Source organism: Athene noctua, chromosome 7 (assembly GCF_965140245.1).
Source record: "Athene noctua chromosome 7, bAthNoc1.hap1.1, whole genome shotgun sequence".
NCBI lineage: Eukaryota > Metazoa > Chordata > Aves > Strigiformes > Strigidae > Athene > Athene noctua.
In genome coordinates, this window is record NC_134043.1 from 44,189,884 (window position 1) to 44,209,911 (window position 20,028).

Consider the following 20,028-nt stretch of genomic DNA (forward strand, 5'->3'; position numbering starts at 1 on the left):
AGTAGTAGAGTTGTCAGTTTGCAGTGCTCAGATAACCAGTGAGCAGTGGAAACAAGCACTAGCACAGGTTCTCCAGAAGAGATGATACCAAGGAAATGTAGGCCTCTTTCCTCGAGGCCTCAAAGGTCAGTCTTCAAACAGACAGGATCTGACCTGCACATATCGGACACCTCTTACATGAGCATTGCTTAAGTTGCAATTAGCAAGTTGATGTAGTTCTTGAGCGCTGTAGTGCAGCTTTACTGTGCAGCCTTTTCAGCCTTGCTGCAAATAACGTGCAGACTACATGAATGTCCTTGTTGGGGGCTAGTATTGCTTTTAAACATGATTCCGTATTGTGTGTTGAAATGTATACACTTGTGTTCATGTAGAAAAATTGTCTGCGAGGTCAGAAAAACTATTAAACTATTCTCTGCAGTTTGTATTAAGTTTGAATTGATTTTTACAGTGTACTTTCATGGACAAGTCGGGCAGAAGAATTTATTTTCTCCTTTCTTTAGTTAATCTTTCCTAGAACTAGTTAATATCTGTAAATTGTTTCTTACCGAGATGTTACCAGGATTATGAGTTTTGATTTATGCAAAAAGATAAAAAAAAATTTGGATACTCTCTTCCAGTTGTTAATTTTTCAAAATCTGTGAGAGAATGTGTCCTGCTAACAAGTGGTAGTGATTTGAGGTCAAAACTTTGGAGAAGTCACCTGTCCAGGTTGGTGACATTTGTACAGCTTTCTGCATGTATGTAACTCTCAGCTCTCCTTTAACAGCACTGTTTTACTGCTACTGTTATAGCTGGAAGTTAAACCTGACAGTCTTTTTGAAAGGCTGACACAGTTTAAAATGATCCGATAACATGGCTGCAGTTATATGATCAATAGGCATAGCTTGTGCCAGCATCTTCTGTATAGTGAAATACCTCTCTATCTTCTGGTGTCTAACAGGAGGAAAGAGGACACATGTATATAATGCTGGGCACCTCGCTTCTTCCATGTGTGTCTTTGGCAGGTTCGGTGTGTGACATTTTTACTTCTGATTGCTAAGTGGTTGCTGTTGGATGTTGGACATAGTCTATGTGAACTATCTAAAATCATCCAGTTTTTCATGATGCACAGCATCTTTTCAAAGACATTTTTCCCTTCGTGCGATGTGTAGAAGTAATTCCTAAATATACAGGTGGATAGTTGGAAGTAGTATGCGGTTTACTAGCTTGATAAAAGTCAGTATTTTCTCCTCAAACTACTTTTCCAGATACCTAAAGTCAGATTTGAAACTTATAATATTCATGTACTTCAGAAGACTAGGTTAATGGAATGGCTTTATTGAATGTAAATTGGGATTGTATTTTAGAAACCTTTCCATTCACATTCTTGCTCCCTCTTTCTAGTGCGAGAGAAGAGGAAGAGTAACCACATCAATCATGTAAGTAAAATAAATTCTTAGTGTGCTATATAGATAATATTAGCATATTGGGACAAAGAAAAATTCAAGAAACAGCTGTAGTAGTTCTAGATATAGAGTCCTACACATGTTCCACATCCTCCTTAGCAAGATAAAACTGAATTATCTTTGCGTCTCTAAAAAATAAGCGAACAGGCAGAGTATCACAGAGCATAGAATGGCTGATCTCAAAAGCATAAGAATGGATTTTTTTTTTGTCGTATCATTCTTGAGCATTTCAGGACAGTAAAGGAGAAAATACAGGTCAAATCGCCTACACTGTATTTTTAAAACCAGAAATAAAACTGGATTAATTTCTCAGCTGAGATAGCAGGTCTTAAATGACTTGCTGTTTGGGCATCACTACAGGACTTACGTTAGGAAATGTATCCAGCATGAAGAGAGAATGATGAACAGACATTATCATCAGCATGATAAAGAAATGATAATCCATTCATTTTAAAATATGAAAATATGCTCTAAGCTGCTTCTGCAGATATTAGTTGGTTTTTGACACTTCACTTACCAAAACGCACGCACACACACACACACAAAACCCCCCAAAAGATGCAATGTCATTAATAAGTGGATAAAAAACTACTGACTAGTAAAGCTAAGAATGGTTATTAACACAAAGCTTAAAAAATACTTTTTAGCAAGTGTCTACTGATAAGTTACTAATAAGATAATGATATTTCAAGTCTATTGTATTTGGTAAGATTATGGGGGGTGGTTCTTTTTTTCACCCCTCTTGCTCCTCTCTCAATTACAGTTCCAGCTTTACTCTGCCAGCACCAAGGTGAAGTGTGATTGGATTGTTTTTGTGCTGGCAAACTTCAGCTGGAATGGGAGATATTCCCAGACAGCCACAGAATTATGAAGGGTGCCAACATTTCATATGGAAGACTTTCAAGTTTTTAAACAAGGCATTTAAAAAGATTCTGACAAAAACTAATGAATCTTGAATTGCTTGATTAAAAACTCCTCTCCTTTGGTTGTGATATCCTAGCTCCTAGTGCAAGGCATTCTCTAGTAGTTCTCAGGGAAGTCTGACTTGGTGTTATATAGGAAGATTTCTTACAGTATAAATTCTACAGGATTAGGATAGATGATGGAACATATTGCTAGCACTAAATAGTAAAAGTAAGGGTCATAGTGGTATTTTATTTCGATTTTAGATGTTAAACGAGACATGAGTGAAGTGAGCAATGTCAGGAGAGGTTTCTTTTTTTTTTAAAATATAACAAGAGAAAACCCCAAATGCAAACCTGTCTTTAGAGGGAGCAATACTGGATAACCAAAAAATGTAAAGGTATAGGATATAAAAAAAAAAGGGAGAAGATGATTATGTAGTCACAGGGAAATCTAATAAAGTACATTATAGAGAGGGAAGACTGAGACCCAAACTGGCAAGAATGCAATGGAAGGAGAATTGAGAAAATCAGAGGACTTGCTGCTTTAGCTGCAGTTATTTTGGCTAAAAATTATTTATCTAAACCCATCATGTTATATATTACAATGGGTGATTTATAAACCTATCTTACACAAAGGGTATCCTCAGGAACTTGATAGCTATAGGGTAGTTTACGTAGTAGGAGCAATCATCTATTTAAACTTCCTCTGCAGTAGCTACTCAAGGTGTAAAGTCAGTGTGGTAAGCCAAAGCTTACAGAATCCCTCCTCTTTAATGTATTTATTTGGTTTGTTTTTTTTCCCCTCAGGTTTCTCCTGGGCAACTTACAAAAAAATACAGCTCATGCTCAACAATATTTATAGATGACAGCACTGTCAGTCAACCTAACCTTAGAAGCACAATAAAGTGGTAAGAACCATTTCAACATCAGCAAGGGACTGAGTGGCATTGCAAAGTTCATTTGGGATTTGGGGTGATCTTGTCTGTTCCAGTTGCACACTTGAATGAGAAGAGCACAGTGCACCTTATTCAGGTTGGACATGGAAGAGGTGTAGAGATCTGGTTAATTATGACTGCTGAAGCAAGCTTTGTTCTTAGTTACAGAGCTAATGCACTGTTGTATTTCGAAGTAGTTATCATTGCGCACTTGAGAACCTGAGGCAGTGCAAAAGCATGTCAGCATTTTCAGTTTAAAAGTGTGTGCTTGGGTGGGAAGCTCAAAGGCTTCACACTGAAAGCCAAATCCAGACACTCAGTCTGGGAAAACTTGAAATGGATTTTGTATGAAGTTGCAGGAAGTTTGCAGGACGGTGTTTGCTACTTGTCAGTGGTATTAGTCTGCCCTCTACTTGTGGATAACAGTATGTTGCTGGCTTTGGGTTTAGTTCTAGCCTTTCTACTTTTTCTTCATGTGTTTTGTTACATTAGGTTAGGTGAGTTTGATAATTAGTTAGTCATCTTGGTTCTCCAGTGGAAATGGCTGTTTGCCCTATTGTTCTGGGTACCACAGAGACAGTTCTTTGTGTATAGATGATACCAGCTAAGAATTAACTGCTTGAAGGGGAAGGAAGGCAAAGTAGCTTCAGGCCCAGAAGGCTTTAACAGTTCAGTAGAAATGTCTAAACTGAATAATAATTTTTAAATTTGGTTTCCAACAAAGATATCTAGCATGTCACTTCTTTTGTAGAGAAGAAAGAACCTAAAAGGTGGTGCTTGTGCCATTTTGAAGTGGTGTACAGATCAGAGCTTGGCTGTGATGGATTCCTGTGATGGCAGTATTCCTGTTCTCACTACCAGTAAAGTATCTGGTATTTGGCCACAATAGATGAGTGTCAATATGAACTCCATCGCTTTACTTGACTCAGCAGAGACCAAGATCTGTTCTCGTCCCCTTCTTGGATTATGCTGGCATAATATCTTTATTATTCTCTTTTTTTTTGATAAATCCTAAATTAGACAGCCAGAGATACAGAGTTAAAACACCAGCAGAATCTCTACAACAGTATATGTAACATCAAGTCAAACTTTTACTACATTTTAGTTGTAAATAGTCCACATTTTCAATATATGTCACCTAATCAGGCAATGAAGGTGTGTGTTTAAAATGTAGCATAACATTTATTTTGTGGTGCGAATATCTGTACAATGAATGTAAAAGTACTTTGGCTAGCAAATTTGATTTGGCCAGTTTCTGTTCAGTCAGGTAAACATCAGAAATGAGACACGAAGTACTTGAGAATGTGAAAAGAAGCCAACACATGATGGATTCTGAACATTTTGCCCTGAACAATGGCTTTTGCAGTGGAATAGTGTGCACAGAATATTCTTTGTTAAGTCTTTTCTTTCTCTTTTTTAGTGTAACATTAGCAATATTCTACCATATAAAGAACAGGTGAGTGAACTTGTTTTTGCTGAAATATAAGAACTTTCTTTTTGAGCCAGGACTGTGGTTTTGGTGACTTCAGTAGCAGCTAGTATAACTTAAAGGAGTTGAAAAATCTGGCACTTTATGCTGTATCTGCTTCTTCCTTGTACCCTCTCTTGAGCTGGTACAGAAGGGTTGGTAATACACCCATCCAGTGGTGCAGGCTTCATCAAGAATGAAGCATAAAAAGTCAAAACAGAGGGTGTGAGGAAAATACACTTAACTCACCACAAATCAGCCTTTGGGCTTTGTTTAGCTTTTCCTGAATACAGAGGTACAGGTTAGTTTTGAAGGAACACTTTGTCCTGTGTACAAGTAACCCTTGCCATTACAGCATATGCTTCAAAATTACAGCTGTCTTTTTGAAATGAACACTATTAATTGAGACAGTTTCACACTTTAAGTGAGAACTGTACTAAGCATAATATGAGAACATAGATAGCTATTCAGCATTTCTTAAATATTCAGTTGTACGATGTCATGATTAAATGCTTTGCAAAAATACAATGTGACTTCATACCATATTCTAGGAAAAGCTGAACTGTAAAATATGTCCCTTTCTCCTCTTTAATCAGTAATACTTTTTAGTGGAGCATAGCATTACCAATTAACTCTCGTTGCTAAAACAGACATCTTTACTTTGTAGAGATTCTGACAGATCATTGGATATTTTTGATGAAAAATCTCATCCTCTCACAGTAAGTGTAACTTTTGATCTTCTGAATGTACACGAATATACATCCTTTCTAAACATCTTGATTTGTATTGTATAAGTCATAAAAATGTCTTAGCACGAGGTCACAAGCAAATGGATCTTAAATTATATCTTTATATATAAATACAGTGAAAAGAGTGTCCTCTAGGCTTTTGATATCAGCTAGATCATGAACAGAACCCAGTCTAAGTGCTGCAATTGTGATTGGTTTTCTATGCTTTGAATATAAATACAAAACAAGCATGTGCTAATTCTTGCATATTTTGTATTGAAACTTTTTTGCCTGACCCCTTTTTTTCCCCTCTCTTTAACATTAATTAAAAGTATTTCCTATTTATTTAGGAAGATGTGGTTAGTAGATATGTGCCTAACCTTTTAAGTGACTGGAAACAGGAGAACATAATACATGAAGCATCACACAAAGTAGGAGACACTGAATTTGGTCTTTAAAAACCCTGAAAGGCAAAATTTTAAAGCAGATATGCTTAATGCTGCTTGCAGGAGCATTCAGCATGTGATTTTAATGTGACTGGTCTTGGTACACCTTCTCAGACAGTCTTTTAAGATGCAAAACCTTCATAGTAGGCAAGCTCAAGAGTGGAGTGTGTGCTTTTTATGTCCAGTTTGAACACTCCTAGCTTAATGACTGTCCTACAGAACTACTTTGTGTTTCATTTGAAATTAATTTAGCAAAGCTCTAATGGCTTTAAAAATTCAGTTTGCTCAGGGACCTACCTCAGTGAACACAGTGTAATCAATCTCACGGATTTGGCTTGTTAATAAACAGTTTTTAATATACAATTAAATTTAAGTTTGTTAGAGTTTCATCCCTAAACATGACCTGCTGTGCTAGTAATTGTACACTTGAATAAATACAACTCTTTATACAATAAAAATAGTGAACTTCAGGAGAAGAGCTGTATAGATGATTTCTTGTCTGGACTGTGGCACTTCAAGAGAAAAGTCTGGTCCAAAACTATTTTAACTGCCTGAATCTGTTGTTTCACATGGAAAATTATTTATGTGAGATGAACTCCATCAGACAATTTATTTTCTTTATTTAGCAAGCTGACATCTTTTGATCCTTTCATATAGCCTACCTCCTATTTAATGAGTAGAGGAAAATCATTGTGTCCTTTAGGGAACACTTAAAGGTCTCTTCTGTCTTACGGTAGTATACAGACAGAAATATAGTAATGGCTGTATGTCATCCTTCAGAGGGGAAAGATACAAATGACTTGTTGGTTTCTGTGGCACTGAGGTTTTGGCTGGGTACCTATAGTTCCTTTGAGAAGGTTAATTAGCTGGAAGAAATCTCTGAATACCTTGTCCTAGAGACTCAGTCACAAGGAGTCCAGATCCAGGCTCTACTGACCCTAGTAGCAGAGGTAACAAACTTCAAGTTACCATTATTGCAGCACTTAGTCACAAATACCAGTTTCAGTCCTTTCCTCCTCAGTTCCAGTCAGCAAAAATGTACTTCCACATGTGCAGGAATCCTGCAAGGGAGATCCTGCTCATGTTACTTGCAATGCTGCATGCCCACCCTGAAGAGTAACCTCCATTGGTTAGTGGTGTATTAGAAGGCTATGTGGAGAGTACAAAGTTAACTTACCTCTTCATTTTACTTGACATTGTTACGTGGCTATTTTAAACTACAAAACCATGTGAAAATGCTTGCTGCTTTGCTTACCCTATGACTACTTGTTTAATGTCAAGCAGCTATGCTGTTCTCATCTGGTATCTTTACTGTACTATAGGTCTAACTTGGACTGTAAATAGAAACCTGTTCAGTAGCAGTCTCGCAGAACCAGTGTGTAAAGTTGGACCTCCTAAAGGTTCACTCCTCCAGGAGGAGACTTGGGGGAACAGGGTCAGAATTCTCAAACACTCATTTTAGGATTGCTTTTAAAGATTTTATTTCTAAGCTTTTATTTTCCCCATATTTAGAAACAGTTTAGCATTTTAGCACCATGTCAAAGTTAAATCTAGCTGTTCATTAGCTTTGCTGTCTTTTTGGAATCTCTCAAGAACAAGTCCTGTGAAGATGGTGTAAGTTACCTTCCAGTTCTACCTGTGGCAGAATTACTGACATGTATTCTTCAGCTCTTAGCTGGAAGGGGAGTCTTGTGAAGTCTCCTAATTTTGCCTTTTGAAGAGTCAGTGCTTCTGCGGTGTGTATATATCTGTGATTTTTTTTATTAGCAGGGGGAAGCCTTTTTTAAAAAAAAAAAATCTCTTTTAGTCTGTAAAATGTTCCACAGACAATAGTTAGCACCTGTAATAATGATGGTAGTTCATGCTCTTTCCTATTAGTCTTAGAGATCAAAAGTATTCAAAGATACCAGCTAAAGCTATTGTGTTTTGTTTGAAATATTCATAATATTGCAAGGCTGCTTACTGCTTTCAGTATATAATCTTGTTCTGTCCCTGTGACCAGGAAGGGTTGTATACGCTTCTGCTCAGTGAGAAGAAACAACCATGTGTGGCTGTTCTTTAAAGTCAATATTAAGTAAGACATTTTTCAGTAATTCAGAGAACTTTCTTGCAGCGGGAAGAAGTTCCAGATGACTACTACAAGCATGACCCTGATCACAAGCACATCTACCGGTTTGTTCGAACGCTTTTCAGTGCTGCACAGCTGACAGCTGAATGTGCAATAGTGACACTGGTAAGAGATGCTTGATTACTGAAACTTGAGCGTTTGGAATACTTTTTTTTTTCCCTCCTCTCAATGAGTGAACTGGGCTGAACTGACACTTAGTTGCAGTGTGTCATGAAACCTTGTTAATAATGAAGACACTGTACCAGCAAATTCATTGGAGAAGATTTCTAGGTAGTCACAGGTATGGTTAACTAAAAAGGAACTTACCTGTTCTGTATATAAATATGTAATGCTTAATTACTTGTTCAGTCAAACATTTTTGTTTCATAATATATAACTAGCTGAAGAAGCTTGAAAAAGGCAGAACAGTGGGGCACCATAAACAGTGGGTTATAAGGTGATTAGACACAAAGACATCTTTTATTTCAGCTGTATGGAGGGGAAAGTGGGAGTTTTGAGTCGACGTTAACGAGAACAGTGCAAGTAATAACACCTTAGGGGTTAAGGATCAATACTGTAGGAATTCCAGGAGATGAACTGTCTCATTATGTCCTTCAATCATTGCCACCTTTCTATCAAACTTTTTTTTCATTAAACCAAAGAGGCTACAACTTTTTTCCCCAGGTGACATGGAGGAACTTTGTACTTAAGAACAATAGTAAGAAAAAAAATACTCGTTACAGTTTGTTGCTTGATTTCAGAAAGTAAGATGGATATAAACAATTGACTCTGATACAGCTTACTTTATACATACACACGGATATGCATGTACATACACATATGTATTATGAAGAGAAAGAAAAAACCACAATTGATGCGTTAGACAATCTCTTACACTGCACTTTGTTGCATACTAGACTTCTGTCTTCATTGTGGCTTCTTTCTGACAAACAGTCTGAAAGGAGAACAGAAGAGAACTGTCACCCAAAAACAATGTGGCAATTAAGCAAACTCAGCTTGAAGGCCTCCCTTTAATAAGGAAATAAGTAATTAAAAGGGCCAGATCGTTAGAGGTATTGAAACTCAGAAAGTAGTTTGAGGTTTTTGCTGTTCTAAAGACACACAACCAATTTTGACAGAATGATAGCTAACCCTGGGCAATATAGCCAGCTTTTTTACAAAAAATAGGAATAGTTAGTTTTTAAAGTGAATTTTACCACTAGATGGCTCTATTATTACAGGAACTCCTCTAGTCCACTTGAGGACTACAAAGGATGGGAAGGAAGTGTGAGGAACCCTAGTAATAAAGCTCGATCCTGCCCTTAGACATGTACAGCAGCTTCTTGCACCCACTAGTTTATCTGAGGTTTCATTAGGACCTTGGACTTAGTTTAGGGAATAGAACATTAAAAACAATCTGTATTCAAATTTGAAAGCGCAAATTAGATGGATCATTATCGGAGTATGAAATAGAAGAAAACTTTTAAAGAATGGACTAATTTAACATCTTGGGGCTGATTTGACATTACCTGAGAAGAATGAGTAAAAGACCAAGATGCATCTTTGGACTTGGGTATCTTTCACTATCTAAGCAGTTGGTGCTGTAGATGAAAGCAGAGGATGATGATGCAGGTGAAGGACTGAAGCCTGTTCTTTACAGGGTGAAGCAGAAGTAGCACTATTAATGCTTTTTGTTGTGGAAAGATAGCAATTAATGCATCTTAGTCCCATGACTAGAGATCACAGTGCAGGTTTTAGCACTTCCTGTTAAGCTGCGAGTGCTGAACCTTCACTGTGATGAAAGGCTAGCGTGATGTCGAGTGATTACTACCCCAGATAGGCCTTAATGAGAACCCCTTGGTGACTGTGTGGCTTGGTGACAGAGAGAACTCTAGCAGCATCTCCCTGAGACAGCAGTGCTTATTGCTCAGAGAGGATTCCTGAGTACCTTTATTGTATACCTTGGTGGTCCAGTTCTTGTGTTATAATAAAAAATGGAACCTGTAATGCCTGAAAGTTTGGATTCTAAAGTGTAAGTAGTAATCGCTAATACTTATTTTGACACACACTTAACGGTAATGGGATAAAATAGTCGTATTGGACTGCCACGCTTGCTGCTCAGAACTCAGCTCCAGGTCTTAATTGCACACATAAACTGTTTGGGTTTTTTTTCTTTTTTATAGGTTTATTTGGAAAGGCTTTTAACCTATGCAGAGATTGACATATGCCCTAGTAACTGGAAGAGGATAGTCCTAGGAGCTATTCTGCTGGCTTCTAAAGTCTGGGATGATCAGGCTGTGTGGAATGTGGATTATTGCCAAATATTGAAGGACATTACTGTTGAGGACATGTAAGTTGCAAGGTTTGGCTAATCTGCAGTGGTGGTGGTTTTCTGGGTTTTTGGGGGTTTTTTTAATGGCAATTTTTGTGATCATACTGAAAAAAATACCTCTCTGCTATGATAACGTGCATGATGCATATCTGGTGTCCAGCCTCATTCCTTTTTTTAACCTAGGAAACTTTGAATAACCTTACTTTGAATCAAATCTATATTAATATTTCTAGTAACTTTGGTGAGTAACTTCAAAGTTAGTTTTCTTTACCTGCTATCCCCCAGTGATGAACCATGGGACTGGGTACTTGTTTCCACTAATTTTTTGCATTGGAGTGACTCTAAAGTGCCCAATTTATAGTCTTATCAAAAGTCTTTTTGGGGGACAAAAAAAAAGTGAACTAAATTTGTTCTCTGCCTTTTCTGTTTTAGAATTTGAAAAATTGCAGGGTAAGCCATAACTTGTGACTTACGTGTCTGCTCTTGTATCCATCTACGGCCTAAATATCTCAAGGTCTGAATTCCTGGCTGCTGCTGCTGGCAGACAGGTGTCATTTGTGTTGGTATCTCTGGTTGCATGTGTTACATCCAGCTACTGCTATGGCTCATCCTCTTTGGGTGAGTTCTTAGACTTGCCTACAGGGCTGATCCTCAATCTTACTACTGGTTGTTTATGTAAGGCTGTTCCTTGTATATATTCTTGTCTCAGATGTAGATTTCAGTTCTGCAGAAATTTTGAATCTGCTGCTTTTCTTGGTGCACTCAGTTTAAGCCCTACAGTTTCTGAGGATGTTCATCCTCATGGCTCCAGGCTCATACTACGGGCTGTAGGTGTGTTTATTTGGCCCATTAGATTTTCTGTTAAATTCCTTCTCGCAAAGTTTTATCTTTGAGAGCTTTGAGATGTCAGCGCGATTGTTTTAATTCTATTTGCCAGCTGGTTCCTCTTTCCCTTATCACAGTGATAGAAATGCTAGAAGGGTAGCTTTGTATCAGGCCTTCTGGCCTTAATAAACTTGATGACACATTTTATGTGTGAGTTTTATCACACTGCTGTGCTGTAATTGAGCATGTATCCAGGCCTATGTAGTAACAGTCAGTTCTAGTACAGGAGCAGACTGAGGTGGTAGAAGTTTGCACACAGCAATGGGAGGCAACTTGTGGGAGAGTCTGTTCTTGCTCCCAGCTCTCTTCCTTGGATTCAGCCTAAAGCTACTGTTTAAAATACAGTAAGTCATTATTTATCTGGGATGCTTTAGGAGGAGGAATATCCAGTTTTCTTCCTTTAAGTTGGGGGTGGCATTTCTAAAAGTGGGTGAGTTACCTGCATCAAAACAGTTGGTTGTTGAAGTTATTTCATATTGCAAACAGCAACAGCAAACACAGTACCCTGTTTTATACACACCCCTTGCCTGGGAGTTCTTTGTCTCCCAGGCAAGCATAATTAGTGATTTTATATAATGTACATCTTCATTCAGCCTGGCTCAGAGTGCTCATCTATCCGAGAAACACACTTGAAGCATTGCTGCAAATAACTCTGAGATGGCTGAAGTGGGGTCAGCAATGCTAGGAGTGCTGGAGTATACATCTTGCTCTTTTTGATGTCTCTTCTTCTGGCCCTGTTTGGGACAAATCAAATTGATAGCACTGAAAAGATCCATAACAAAGCAAGACGTTTATTCTCTATTGCTGATGCCAGGTCTCCTGAAATTGTAAATACTTAGATTTTCAAAGCAGTGATGGTGGTAAGGAAAATAGACTGACTTTAGGCTTATTTTTTCCTCCCATTTCAAGATGGGATTTTTGTGATCCCATCTCATCTGAAGTGACTTAGACCTTTGAATTTAGGTGTGGGCAGAAATTGTACAACCCTTTTCTGACAGTGCCCCAAGGGTGTCCATCCCAGTCCCCGCACTGCTGCAACTGGGCAGACTTCACTGCTCTACATTAGATAACATCACCATAACTGGGACCTTGGAAAACTGCTTAAAATACTTGGCAAAACTGAGTTTTAAGCTTATAAGTCTACTTCAATTAATAGCTGGTACTATAGTTAATTGTCAGCTTTAGTAGTTCCAATATTGTTTTTTTAAACTAGTCACTTGATGGTGAGTATTAGGTATTCTGAATACAAGTGTTACTGAGAGAAAGCAATTGGCAAAGGATTTCAGGCATGGGTGCATTCTAATGTTGGAGACAGTTAGTGATGCTGCCAAAAAATCCACCCAACACCCCAGCAGCTCCCCAGCTGACGACTGCTTGGCAGGACTGTGCCAGGTATCGCTCCCTGGGTGGGCCATTCCTGTGCAGTAAAGGCCTGTCTACAAGGACTGGTGGCAAGTTTTGTTCATGAACTTCCTGTGAGTTTTCCTCTTGGCTCTACCTATCTAGAACGATCTCACTAATTTGATGGATACTCTTGTTGAGCCACTGCAAGTCAAGCATGGGAGTTACACCACTCTGACTGGCAAAAGGGTTTCTATCTGGTGTAGTTCACCCAATTTGCAAAACTGTGTGTGCACGTGTGTATATATGTACAAGCCAGGCACCTCTTCTGAAGGTGACTGTAGGTGCACCTTGTCCCCACCACACACTCTCCTCACTGCTTGAAGACACTCGTTTGGCAGCCCCACCTCACAGCTCTGTTGGCAGTGTGAGCTGTTGGCTCTCACAGAAACTGCTAGCGGGTTAAAGTTGGTTCAAGGATACGTGGTCCAGGCCTTGCGACTGGCAGGTGAGTTCATTTGCCTTAGCCTCTTCCTACTCAATGTAGGGAAAGCATTCATCTTATTTTTTCTATCACAAGCCTTTTCTTATTTGACCAAAGCAAAGGTGGTTTTTTTTACTGAAAGGGAATTTTCTTTTGGTTCGGGGGGTGGTTGTACTTATTTCTAATGTGGAAAAAATCAAAGGAAATTAAATTGATATTTGGAAGTCATCCTTTGTCAAAACTTGCTTGCTTTGATGAGAGTGAATTCATAATCACTGAAAAATTAACTGTGCAGCTGCTAATCTTGCTATGATTGCTTGTAAGGGGACACATGCTGTTCATTCTTTTGGCTACATATATTTGTAAATAAGGTACAGGAACACATGGGCATTATCCTTTCCCGGGTTTTAAACCACTCTTAATAGACTTGTTAATCCAATGAAGAAGGGTATTTTTACACAATTAAAATGTATTAGCCTAGTGAGTACAAAAGGGGCAGTGAAGAGCATTTATTCACAGGGTAAATCAAGCTCTGATCAGCTGATCATCAAAACATTATCTGATTTACATTTCTATAGGCTTATGACCATATGAACAGGAAATTAATTTTGGCACTAGGTTCAATGATACTCAAGTACACTATGCTAGAAACGAGCACAAAGCTGCTATTCATGTTGAGACCCACTGTCCAATACAGGACACAACCTGGATGATTCCTTGATTTTAATTTCCCCAACTCTGATAGGTAAAAACATCCATTTTAAAAGCTCCCAGAAAGCAAGAACAGCCTTAGTACTGTGCAACTTACCTTCTGGTGTATTCACAGTTGGCCTGTACAGCTGCTAAATTCTGTTGAGACAGGTCTGCTACCAGTAGGAACAATCATTGAGTTAGCGTTGGACTGACTGAATTGCTTGGCTTGGGTACCACCAGTTTCTTTTAGGTCAATTTGTAACGCATTTTTTTTCTTCTGTAGAACGTCTCTGAACTAGCTGACCACGGTACAGTAGCTGAAGCGGCCTTTTTCATGTCATGGCACTCTCCCCACTTTCCTCCAAATATTTTGCCCTGTGAAAACAGAGGAGTGAGTGAAAACTGGACAGTGCCCTTTGACATAGTACTTTGTTATCCTGCCTAATGCTATTGAGGGGAAAATTCCTTCTCCCACCTAATGCTGCTTATTTATTTATTTATTGGAGATGAATCCATGTTGCTTCAAGAGGCTTTTTTTCTGTGAGATAATAGCAGCAGCTCTTCATAGATCCATTTGTTGCCGTGGTGATCTGCCTACTCCTTTTGTTAGTCCGCCTCTACTTCAATAAACCCCCTTCCTGTTATCAGCCTGGTGAAAATGTCTGCAAGTTCTTCAGAGCTAATAAACAGCATACATCATTCCTTTCATCTGATCACTATAGTGTGGGGCCGTAGGAGAGTGAGAATGGCGCGTGAATTGTACAGCTGCACTAATGGAACTCCGAAGAATGAACCTCCCCAGTCAGCCCTGCGAGTGCACGCCAGGGCACTACCTTTCTCTCTGAGCCGGAGGTGCCAGGACTCAAAAGCTGCACCTTGTTTTGAGCACTAGTGAATGACTTGTCTCTCGAAACTAATAATGCAGAGCTCTCAATGACTGTTTCAGAGTTGCTGGTTTTAAAAACAAGCTTGAGGTCTCTTAAGTGTTTTCAGCCAGCTAAAACAATCTTTTTTTCCTTTGTCTTCTGTCCCTTATGCCTCCTAGGAACGAGATGGAAAGACACTTCTTGGAGCTACTGCAGTTTAATATCAATGTCCCCGCCAGTGTTTACGCCAAATACTACTTCGATCTTCGCTCCCTAGCAGATGACAATAACCTGAGCTTTCTGCTGGAGCCTCTCAGTAAAGAGAGAGCACAGAAACTGGAGGTAATGGTCTGAGATTGTCTCTATGTGTAGTAAGAGCATCTGTTGCTAATCATGTTAACTGGTGGTTAGAAAAACTAAAAAGCTTTTAGATTAGTGTATTACAGGCTAATTTAACCCCTTTATAACTACAGTTAGCACTTCTAAAACCATGCCTAGGCTAAACTAGCGTTCTAAGGAAAGGAAGGGACAGAGATTACGCAAGCCTAGCAGTTCACAAAATAAAACGGATGTTATTTTGGGAACCCTAGCTCAGCTAGGCTACTTAAGATTGAAAAGATTAGTGTCATATGTAATGGATTGTCTGTCCTTCCCTGGTCACAGTCTGTATTCCAAGCACCTAGAGACAGTCACACTCAGACCTTTCTAAATACTACCAGCTGAAGGTTTCCCACTGCATCCCACTGCACAGCTGCTTTTTAGATTTAGAGGGAGCACTCTTACTGCTCTCATGCTTTAATAAACCATTTGTCTGGGGACAGCTGCAGAAATAATATGTTTCTTTTCTCAAGTTTTAGAACCTCACCTTTTCAAAGAAACTTTGCTTTAAGATAAACTTTTGGAATAGCCACTTCTTAGGAGTCCTTCAGAATGTCCAGAGGAGGGTAAATACAGATTACTGGTCCTTTCTGCTCCATGGGAAAGGCTGCCTTTCTGCAAGTCCCTGCAGCCTTCTTTGGTATGAAGGCTCATTTTACAAAACTCCAATTTTTGCAGAGTCAGTCTTCCTAGTTGCTGGCGATATGCAAGACATTTTGAAAATATCTAAATTACCTGGGTTCCCAGGCAAAATTTCTTGTTGGATCAATGCAACCTTTCATCTGTCCAGGTTTAATTGATGACTCTGCATGTTGTTTTGTTGACCTTTCAACAAAGGCGTTACTGCAGGCCTGTGTACACTGATACCATAGCCCCTTTCAAAGAGGGGTGTGCTACGGTATTCTTGGCTTATATTGTTCTATTGTCCGCCCCCAATAATTCTGCCAAGTGCCAGGTTTTTTATTTCATCCCAGAAGTGGCTGAACTTCGGGAATAAGTGTGATCCCTCCTGGTCCTTTGGAATGATAGGTATGATATGCCAGCGAATTCCTCTATTTACAGTTAAGCAATGCAACTCTTCTGCTTTGTCTCACCCTTGTTACTTGCACTTTAAGCTAACACTGTCACTAATTGTAAATGTGGTCGTAGGGCAGTTCATATTCCACAGGAAATTGTTTACTGAACTGCTCAGTGCCCAGGCATAAGTGGATGATTTACAGATTGTGAGCCTGTTTTGTTTCTTCTTTGCTAGCATTCAGGGGCTTGGTATTTAAAACCAGAGTAATTTTCAGTACAGTATGTGATTCGCCATAATGCACTTACTAATGTATGTATTACAAGATATTTTGATTTTAATTCCAAAACGTGGTAAATGTTTAAACCATTTGCTCAAATTTTTAATTCTACCTTTCGGTTAGAAGCACATGAGCAGTTCATAGGAGCCGGTATGAAGCACTGAATTAGTATTCCAGGGATTGAAAACTGATTTACACCATATGGGCGACTGGGGCTAAATATGTCAACACAGGTTGCTTTATGATTGATTGTGCTAGCATTAAAACAGGATGGAGAGCCTGGGCTTGCTCTGGGAGCTCATGCAGCCAGTGTCTCAAAGAATGCCACTCTTGAGCCAAATGCATGCCTCCAGAAGGTCGGCAGAAATAAATGTAAATAATTATTTTAAAATACACTTAGAAGTTTATTCATGCTCAGAGTGCTTTTCACCTTTTGAACTTCCAGAACACTGGGCTGTGCTGAATGGGTGCTGCCTTAAAGGGAAGGTGTAGGCTTATAGCTGATCGCAGGACTGTGAAAGTTCATCTGGTGATAGGTGGTAAATTATTAATAGAAGTAAATGTTCATGACTGAAATTCATTTCAGCCTTTTATTACCGGTATCCTTATTTGTTTGCATTGATAATGCCTGAAAGCTCCAATCAGGAATAGGCCTTGCAGGGGAGTACACGCAGTGTTTTCTGGACAACCGTGTGTTATTAGGATTTAAATAATTAGGTCTGTTACTAGAATAGCTGCACCAGAGTAAAGGCTGCTTGACTAGCTAGAGAAGCAGAGACAAACCAATAAATGGCTGAAAAAGCAGTTAAATACTAAGTTGCCCAGACGTGCTGATATTTAATAGCTGTATTAAAGTGCCACAGCTATTGCCATGCCGTTGAGCAGTGGGCTGCCCTCCCTTCTCGGGCCTCTTCAGGAACCTGATCGTATGGGTGATCCCGGGAGGAGCATGTTGGGGGTGAGAGTGTAGAGAAGGTAAAAGCAAAAGGGATGTCCTAGTAGAATTTCATTTCCTAGGCTCTCTTGCACTGAGTGGCCAAGGACAAGGTGCCTGAGGGAGTGCAGAAATCTTTTCAGTTTGAACCTCTTCTCTCATAGAAATGGCTGTGTGCATGTACTGTTAAAATAAAATTTTTGTGCTGCTGCATGTACCAGACCTAGCTGCTAGGTGCGATTTTGAACATAATATCCACCAACTCCCAAGTCTGAAATGGATCCAAGCTTTCCATTAGGTAGTGAGACTGGTAAAAGACTGAAGATACTTGGATATGGAAACCACTGACATTCTTTATGTCTTACTTTCCGATGGAGAGGGTTCTTGTTAGCATGGGGACAGGCCCCTTTAGTATTTTCCCTCCGAAGTAGTTCTTATTTACTCTCATTCTAGGTAGAAATGCTAGTAGTGTCGCTGCTACAGAGTGCCTGCTCTGTCAGTATTACACTTGTAAAAGCTTCCTTGAAATGCTCGAACTTTTCTAATTTGTACTTTTCACTTCGTATCTAAACGTGGTCTCCAGGCTATCTCCCGTCTGTGTGAAGACAAATACAAAGACTTGTCAAAAGCTGCTATGAGACGATCTTTCAGTGCTGATAACTTAGTTGGTATCCGCCGTTCTAATGCCATCCTCTCCTGAGGAGAGAGAAAGGTGCAGCACCGTGAACCAGCGTCCACATGAACCGGAGGAATGCCACCACTCCACGCACACAAGCCAGCGGTGATGGTGTCTTCCAGCAGGAGGAGAGGAGGGTAAAGTAGCCAAGGAAGCCCAGAGCTTGAGGAGCACGCTTGGTGCAAAAGACAAGACCTTTGTCACATCGACTCTCTCCTCCTCCTCCTAATGTATCCAGAGGTGCAAAAACAAACTTCTCTCCTTCTCTCCCCCACAGATGTTTGCTTACTATGTAGGCCTATAGCTGTGAACTCTTACGGTTTTTAATAATAAGTAGTTTTAAATTTTAGAATTTAAACACTAACCACATGACTATAGTTACAATGTTCTTCCCTCCTCTCCCCTGTTATCCAGAGTCTCGCTGCATTTGTATTTCAGGTCGATGCAGTGTTAACAAAAACAAAACAAAAACATGGGACTCCTAAAGTACAAAGCCACTCTGGAGCTGAAAACAGTAGCATAGACATGTGTTGACAGTTTTTCCCTGGTTTGGCTACTAAAAGCTGCTATTATTGGTGATCTGTTCATAATCAAGAAGCTGCCCAGCAGGAAGGAATTCCAACTCTGCACCCACAACTTCACTCCAGTAGAGATTGTCAAAAGACTTTGAATGTTTTGACTGGGGGCAGAGATGCGGTTTTATGTATTGTTAAAATGTATAGGGTCCATGCTGCATTTCTTGTGAATTATGGTGCTTCTCTCATTTTCTAATACTTATATTGCTCTGGAAGAGACGCAATCTGTATATTTTTCTGAGGTATTGAATGAGAAAGTTGGTCTGGAAACATCATCACCATCCCAATTGGTGTAGCAATCCAGTGGTGAGTGGCATGTGTGCGGCACTGCTTCTCTGAGTTCTACTGCAAATCTCTTGTGCTATATACAGTGGAGTTCCTAAAGCTGATGTTGTGCATCCATCTGGCTCTCCTTGGGCGTTTGTTTCCTGGGAGGGATTTACATTCATAGTGAGACAGTAATGAATTTGAGAATCCTGGACTACCTAACCAGGTAGATTGAAAAATGTCATGTTCAATTGAGAATTATCAAAAAGCTTTCCAGAAACATATCTCCCCCCCCTCCTTTTTTTTTTTTTTTTTTTTTTTTTCCCAAGTGGATTTTATCTTGTGCAACTGCTCTAGAAGCTTGGGTTTTGCTCTTTCTGAGACTTTGGAATGGAGCTTACTTTCAGGGTCTGAAACTGAACTCTAAACAGGATAAGTATTATTAGACTCTTCCTGTTACAAGTCTTTGTTGTATCTTCCCTTCTTGGATCCAAACGGATTCTAGGTGGTTTGTCCTAGGAGCAGATCTCCCTCTGAATGGCACGGGTTTTGTGCACTTCCTCTTCCAGCCAAGGCCCAGACACACTGAATAGCAAGTCCATGTGCCTCTGAGAGTGGGGCTGCCTGAGTGTCCTCATCAGTTTGGCTGCACTCAACTGTTAAAATGATGCATACAGTCTTTTCCAGTATGCAGATATGCCAGCCCCTGGCTCCCAAACCCATGGAACTTGGCATTTCAGGTATTTGATCACAATTCAATTTTGAAAACAATGCTACGTCTTCAGGTGGTTTTCCTTTCTCATGTTTGTATTAAAAGAAAAGCTAATAAACTCTATTTTAATTAAATTTAAAGGTGAATTGTGTGTTCTGTACAGCTGTACGATTTCATTTCCCGTCATGAGTATGTGGTGCTGTGCAGCTTCTCTCAAGTATGAAAAAAAAGAGGAAAAAAAACCCAGCGGTGGGTGTCAGGGTCCCTCCATTCCTGGTACCAGCCCTTTGCTTTCACCCCAGCGGCTTGTGAATGCCTGGGGGGCAGCAGCCGGGGCCACCGTGCGGCTCTGAGCGGCCTGGAGGCGGCGTGGGGCAGGGCCCTGGCAGCCTGCTTCACCTCAAAGCCTGGTACTGTCTTGTGTGGTGGCCTGGCTCTTCCCACCTGTCGTTTGGATTTAGAATTGAACTGGGCTACTCAAAGGACTACTCCCTGACAGTTTCTTTGCACTGAAATGGCCTTTAAGTAGGGCTTGCCTCTTTGGAGGTGAGTTGAT

The 20,028-nt window shown here is 39.7% G+C and overlaps 1 protein-coding gene across 2 annotated transcripts in view; it reads left to right on the forward strand.

Moving 5' to 3' along the window:
* The window catches only part of CCNYL1 (cyclin Y like 1), a 34,552-nt gene extending 14,952 nt beyond the window's left edge, over positions 1 to 19,600 (forward strand). Inside the window, exons 3-10 of one of the 2 annotated variants that reach the window (XM_074911203.1) lie at positions 1,384 to 1,418; positions 3,158 to 3,258; positions 4,706 to 4,741; positions 5,421 to 5,472; positions 8,041 to 8,160; positions 10,218 to 10,384; positions 14,815 to 14,977; positions 17,826 to 19,600. In XM_074911203.1, coding sequence (XP_074767304.1) covers positions 1,384 to 1,418; positions 3,158 to 3,258; positions 4,706 to 4,741; positions 5,421 to 5,472; positions 8,041 to 8,160; positions 10,218 to 10,384; positions 14,815 to 14,977; positions 17,826 to 17,942 — 791 coding nt within the window. In that variant the 3' untranslated portion in view covers positions 17,943 to 19,600. The remainder of the gene's footprint in view (positions 1 to 1,383; positions 1,419 to 3,157; positions 3,259 to 4,705; positions 4,742 to 5,420; positions 5,473 to 8,040; positions 8,161 to 10,217; positions 10,385 to 14,814; positions 14,978 to 17,825) is intronic. The other variant, XM_074911204.1, reaches the window with a different exon arrangement.
* The last annotated feature ends 428 nt before the right edge of the window (positions 19,601 to 20,028 follow it).